At 34.4% G+C, this 7,111-nt stretch overlaps 1 protein-coding gene across 1 annotated transcript; it reads left to right on the top strand.

The window, feature by feature from the left end:
- The first annotated feature begins 3,210 nt into the window (after nucleotides 1–3,210).
- LOC130828938 (protein ECERIFERUM 26-like) lies at nucleotides 3,211–7,111 on the top strand. The gene is made up of 2 exons (XM_057694985.1): nucleotides 3,211–3,953; nucleotides 6,023–7,111. Exons 1-2 carry the CDS (start codon nucleotides 3,513–3,515, stop codon nucleotides 6,989–6,991), a joined length of 1,410 nt encoding a protein of 469 aa, XP_057550968.1. The 5' UTR covers nucleotides 3,211–3,512; the 3' UTR covers nucleotides 6,992–7,111.

Raw genomic sequence — 7,111 nt, 5'->3', positions numbered from 1 at the left:
CTGGTATTGGATAGTTCATATTCAGGTCTAAGGATGTGTTTATGGGAAGAAAAATGGGATATTTTGTGGTGTTCTCTTGTGTTTCATAGAAAATTATATCTCTTGAAATGATAATTTTGTTTTTCTCCAAATCAAAAACCTTGTAAGCTTTCTGATTTGGTGGATAGCCTAATAGAACACAAGGTGAAGACCTCTCATCAAACTTTGTTCTTCCATTTTTTAATGTTGATACATAGCATAAACAGCCAAATACCTTTAAGTGACTCAGATCTGGTTTCTTTCCATTCAAAAGCTCATATGGAGTAGCAAGATTTACTGAACTTAATGGCATTCTGTTGATAACATGAGTGGCTGTCAACAAACATTCACCCCAGAACCTTATTGGTATTCTTAACTGAAAAAATAATGCCCTTGCAGTCTCTAATAAATGTCTGTGCTTTCTTTCTACAATTCCATTTTGCTGTGGAGAATCAGGACAAGACTTCTGATGTTTGATTCCATTCTTTCTGTAAATGAGCAAGATGTCTCCTTCACATAATTCTTTGGCATTGTCAGTCCTTATACATAATACTGTGCTGCTGTATTGATTCTTAATAAAGACAAGTAAGTCAGAAATAATGCTCACAACATCAGTTTTATTCTTCATAAGAAATGTCCATGTATTTCTGGAAAAATCATCTACAATGGTAAGAAAATAACTAAAAACATCATGAGTTTTATTCTTATAAGGTCCCCATGTATCTATATGGAGTAATTCAAAACACTTCTTGGTTTGAGACAAACTTACAGAGAATGGTTTCCTAGTCTGCCTAGCTTTATGACAAACTTGACAAATTACTTCACTTCCTACCTTATTGTCAAAAACAGGATTAACTAAATGCAACTTATTGAAGGGCATATGTCCCATTCTAAGATGCCAAAGTTTTGCATCTTCTGTAATTTTCCCAACTTCAGCTGAATTTACAACTGCAACTTCCTGATTCTGTGTCTTCTCTATCTTTGGCATAGTTTTGTCATTAATAGCATATAACCCAGATACCAATTTACCAAGCACCATTGATTGACTCAAAGTTGGTCCCTGAATTAAGCATTTATCATGAGTAAAGATTATTTCACAGTTTAAATCTCTACATAGTCTATAAGTAGAGATTAGGTTAAACTTCAATCCAGGCACATGTAAAACATTTTGCAGTTCTATACCATTATCAAAGAGTACAGTTCCAATATGTTCAACTATCACATGCTTACCATCAGCAATTGTAATGGTGTTTGGACTTTTATCAAACACTTTATAATCCTTAAACAAATCTAGATTTGAACAAATATGATCTGTAGCACCACTGTCAACGATCCAATTTTGGTTTGAACAAATTAAGAAACATGTACCTGCCACATGTACTTGAGATTCTTGTGATCTTTGAGACTGTAAAGCCTTAAGAATACTGTTGAATTGTTCTGAAGAAATATGAGCAATTTGTTCTGCTTTCTCTTCATTTTCTTCTTGCATTTGTGCTATTGCTGTAATCTTCTTTGCTTTTCCTTTAGTAAAAGTAGAAGGATATCCATGGAGCTTGAAACACTTTTCAATTGTATGCCCAGGAATTCTACAATGTTCACAGTAGGGTCTTTTTCCTGCTACCACTAATTTGTTTCCATTTGATGACTGAAAAGTCATTCTTGAACCTTGATAATGGTTCTTGTAGTTTCTTTTTGTAATCTGCAGCAAAGACCATGGCTCTATTACTTGATTCTTCGTCAATTAAGCTTGCTTCCCTTTGCTTTTCTTCTTGTATGAGCAGTTTATATGCCATGGAAATGTTTGGCAGGGGTTGCATCATCAGGATGTTGGTTCTTACAGCATTAAACTTATTATCCAACTTCATAAGCAATTGTACAAGTCTTTCTTCTTGCTGCTGCTTCATGAAGGTTTGATTACAAGTACATCCACTACTTGTACAAGAAGGTAATGGATTCATCTGGTTTATTTGATCCCAAAGAGCCTTTAACTGAGTAAAAAACTCAGTAATTGAAGTTTCTGGACCTTGTTTCAATTCTGTCAAAGATTTCTGTAAAGAATATAATTGAGGTCCTGAAGTCTGAGAAAATCTTTCTTCAAGATCTTTCCATATTTCCTGGGAAGTAGTTAAAAACAAAACGCTCCTAGCAATCGAGTTTTCCAAAGATCTTAAAATGTAGGAAATGATTATAGCATCACATCTTTTCCATGCATCACAATTTGGATCATCTTCAGCAGGTTTTGGCAAAGTTCCATCAATAAACCCTAATTTATTCTTTGTTGCAAGTGCAATCATCATACTTCTCTTCCATTCTCCATAAGCTTCACCGAAAAATTTCTCAGAAATGATTGGTAGTGCAGTATTCTCAGATGGATTAATGTAATAAGGTGAAGTTGGATCGGAAGTTATTGGAATTGACGGATGTGCCGCCATTTTCATGCTAAGGGAAGAAGAAAATGAAAGAAAAGAGAAACAATTGAAAGAAACAACAGATTGATTGATTCAATCTGTTATGAGCGAAAAAGAAACAACAAATTGATTGATTCAATTCGTGATTTTATTTAGAGAAAATTACTCAAACTCTCACGATTTCTTGAAGAGATCTGCAGAAATTTGGAGCAATTGATTTTACTGTAACAATTGAAAACTTTGAGGATCTTTGATTTCCTGCTCTGATACCATGATAAAATATTCAATGACGAAATTTTTAATGAAGAACTCAGAAAATCAAGAAGGAAGAAGGAGATTATGCTTTTATTAATTGATAATGAGAAGAGAACAATCAATTGAAAAATTACCGAAAACAGAAGCTTCATCCAGAAGCTTTTATACAAGGCTTTATTCAAAGATTACAATTTTACCCTTGATATATTAATGACGATATTACCCCTAATGGGTGTTAATGTGTTATTATCAACGAAAAAAGTATTTTTTTTAAATGTTTATAGTCTTTACCTTTTCTATATTAATTAGCGATATTATTTATCCACATAATATCTTTATTATCTAAAATTTCAAATCGTTTTTATTTCATGTCAAAATTATCAATGACACATCAAACCTTACAACACAGAGATTAATTAATTGCTTTGTGAGTTTCACATTGAAATGAGCTGATCAAACTAAGAAACTACTTATGAAGTATACTAAAACCTTTTATTAATGAGAACGTTTCAGATGAGATTTTGTGCAACACAAATTGTGTAATTCATTGACTCACTAACCATCTGTTCATCACCAAATCATACGACAATCAATTTATGATCATAACCCCCAAACAAAAAAGGGCGGGATAGAACTAAATGCTACAACAAGCTAGCGAATACCTACCGTCTTAAATGTAGTTCTTCTCCTCAATCTACACAACTAATACCATCCCTCTTTAATGGCGGCCGACTCTTTCCTTATAACCTTGAACCTTCCCATACGGCCATATCTATTTACTTACAATCACCAAATCATTCAACACAATCATCATACTCGATCTCTCCAACAATGGCTGATCATGAAAATGGCCGGAAAAAGATCAACGGTGGAGATGTGGAATTGCAGTCAGTTTTAACTGTGGTGTCGAGCACACCGGTAAACCCTCCCGATCAGGTTTGCCCCCTTACACCATTAGACCGGGCAATGGGTCAACATTCGGTTCATGTAATCTTTTATTTTCGATCCGGTTCCATCGATTTTGATGGGATTAGACCGGCTCTTAATGAGGTTCTTACATTGTACCCTAATGTTATTGGGCGGTTAGCCAAGGATGAAGATGGTAATTGGGTTATTAGATGTACGGATGCTGGAGTGCGGGTGCACCGTGCTAAGGTGGGGACTAGTGTTGATGAATGGCTTCGATCTGCTTCTGCTAATGATGAGAAGTTTCTTACTCTTCGGCAGGATATGCCTGATGATCCTAAATATTGGGCACCTTATCGAATGCAGGTATATTTTTTTAATCTTTCTTTTTTAGTCCTTTTCCGATTTTGAAATACTCGCTATAGTGTGATTAATTCCTTATAGACACTATTTAGATATGTATAATTTAATATATAAATGATCAAAATAATATATTAGATTTCATAAAAAGTCAACAATTATAGTGGAACGAAATAAATATATCTTTACACTATTTGAAGGCGCAATTGTGACTTTAAGATTATTAGGATGCATTAATCAATGTTATATTTAAGTTTTTAAGATTGTTAAATTTAATCACAAATTATATAAACGATGAGACTAATTCTATTGAGCTAATTCATTTATATTTGTGTAAAAGTGATTATATACAAGTTTAAAGTGATCAATTAAAGAAAGAAATTAATTATATGGGTTAATCTCATATGTGACTGTCTCAGATGAGTTTAAATTTAATAGTAGATTAAATGTATTTTCAATTATAAAACATTTATTAATTTGTAAATTTCATCAATTATAAAATAAAATGTTGCTCATATTGCATTGTATGGGTGGGTTTGGTGGTAGAAGGGAATTGAGGATGACAATGAGATTAAAAATCTTAAAATGTGAATACTTATGTTCGGTTAATTAAAAACAACCTTGGAATGAGATTAAAATTTGGTCAATTCCTATCAAATGATTACCAAGGGGTTGGTATTAGATGAGTAGAATTAAATGAAAAATATTAAAAGACATTTATACCCTTGTAAATGGGTAAATTTATAAACTAAACAAAAGATATAACTCTGAATTCTCAAATTATTTTTGTGAGGGTAAATTAGTCAATTTTTATTTTATTTCTAATTTCAATTCAACCTATCAAGCAATAGATATTATAATTCTCGAATTATTACTATATATATTTAACATACCAACTAAGGAATTGAGTTGTATTTAAACTATTTCCAACAGTCAATTGAGATTATAAAAACCAATTAAAAATAGGAAAAAGTAATATAGGATAATAAAAGAGTTTTATACTATCAGAATAAGCCGGTTTTTAAAAGCCGGATAAAATATCTTGGTTTTGAAATTAATACCAAATATTTTAGATCGGATAGTTATCCAGATACAAATATGTAGCCAAAGTAGGGTTCTGATGTAATAATAACAGCAGATCACAATACCTCACATTGAATAAATTTAGTAATAAGAACTGTCCCACTAGTATAACTGAAATTGTGTATCCTTCCTGAAATTACTCAACTGCCAACAAACAAGTCTTACTCCATCATAATGTGGAATTTGCAACCACAGACGAATAACGCCAACGTACATTTTATGAAATTATAAAACAAGCTCACCATCACATATTTTCAATATCTAGTGTTGAGAAAACAATGAACTTAAACAGCTCCATTAGCCTAATGTGGTAAGATGACTCCCATCTATTGTGGGGTTTTGGGGATCAGATGTATGTAGTCTTACATTTTCAATGATAACATTAATAAAGAGGTTGTTCCTGATTGAATCTTGGCGCAACTTCACACAAATACGAAGTGCACATAACTTAATAAGTCATTTTACTATATTCCATTATATGACTAAAATTTGAAATTTTAAACTAATTATGGTCTATGGTACCTCTTGGAAATTCAGCGGAGGTTTCGAGCATGTTCAATATGTTCGACCGTACAGTCCCCGAAAAATTAGGGGCCTCAATATTATATTACATTGTGTATGTTAAGTGTTAAAAGATACAAAATCGTTAGAAACATATTATAATTTTTGAAATTGCACAGGGCTTTCAAAGAATTTGTCAATTTTTGCTCCGCCCCTGAGGATTATTTATGTGCATGTTAATAACATAGTGCATCTTATATTTTAGCAAAAAATTCAGGGCACACCAGTGAAACATAATGGTTCAAAAATTGTTGGTTCGCCTTTTGGATTCGCAATTTGCTCAAAATGGTTCAAAAATAGCCTAAAATTGACCATAATTCGTTTTTTTCGATTCGCGATTTGCGATTCGCAAGGCTGATTAGCGAATCATGTGACACTAGGGCACACGCTTCTTTCTAACTTAGATTCAAAACTATATATAATTGATGCAGGTGACTGACTTTGAAGGTGGTGGAACAGCCATATCCTTGAGCTACCCTCACATGCTTGCTGATCCAATCAGTGCAACCCTCCTCATCAAGTCATGGGCTGAAGCTTGCCACGGAGATGTTATCGTTCACCCTCCGTTCATCCATCCTCCTGCTCTCAATATCCCACCATCCTTTGCCAATCTACCGAAGGCTACTACTCACTATGTTGCCAAGTCGAGTACACCAAATCCTGACTCTGAAGTGAAAATGGCCTCCGCAACCTTCAACTTCTCGAATTCAAAAATCAAGGAATCTCTAGCCAAAATGTGCTCTACTCTTCCTGATGCAACCCCATTTGACCTATTAAGTGCTCTTTTTTGGACGCGAATTGCAAAACTTAAGGCTCAAAACACTCGAAACGATGACATTAAACAGTCCATTTCAATCTGCGTGGACATGAGGAAACGTTTGCACGCTTCTTTGCCATACGGGTATGTTGGCAATGCGTTACACTTCTCTCAACTAACCGTGGATTCTAACAAGATGGGTGGTGGAGATATAGGCCAGCTCGCAGAACTTGTGCACCGCCATGTGACAGGGCTCAAGGAAGAGGAATTCTGGTCTGCTGTCGATTGGCTTAGCTCTAGGAAGGACGATCAAGGGAAATTTTTCCCACCATTTAGAATGTACGGTCCTGAGCTGACGTGTGTTAATATGGAGAGCATGATAGCTCCCATTGGAACCCACAATAGTGAATCTCAGCCATTGATGTATGGGGTGGAGTTCGTGAAGGATCAGAAGCCTGCACACGTGTCTTATCATGTGGAAAACGCGGAAGGTGAAGGTTTGATCTTAGTAATGCCTTCCCCCGAGGAAGGCTTATCACGAAGAGTGACTGTGACTCTCCCCGAAGAAGAAATGGAAAATCTGTTGCAAGATAAAGTCGTTCTAAGCTTAGACCCAACTCTGCTACTAAGCGGGACAAGCTAAAATCAATTGCTCGTATTTCCTCTTATTCATTTATTCTCTAATGTAATACCAAAGTCCAAATCATAAAACTGTGTAACAATTTATATATTTCATTATAAATATAGAAGTATTGTTTGTTAA

This window comes from Amaranthus tricolor, chromosome 12 (assembly GCF_026212465.1).
Source record: "Amaranthus tricolor cultivar Red isolate AtriRed21 chromosome 12, ASM2621246v1, whole genome shotgun sequence".
NCBI classification, from domain to species: Eukaryota; Viridiplantae; Streptophyta; class Magnoliopsida; order Caryophyllales; family Amaranthaceae; genus Amaranthus; species Amaranthus tricolor.
The sequence above is the reverse complement of the archived record's forward strand: the minus strand, read 5'-3'. Positions and strand labels throughout refer to the sequence as shown.

Excerpts from the sequence above, each read along its gene's own strand:
- LOC130828938 (XM_057694985.1), top strand. The coding sequence starts at position 3,513 with ATGGCTGATCATGAAAATGGCCGGAAAAAGATCAACGGTGGAGATGTG. Across the intron at positions 3,954-6,022 it reads GGGCACCTTATCGAATGCAG|GTGACTGACTTTGAAGGTGG; the intron begins GTATATTTTTTT and ends TAATTGATGCAG.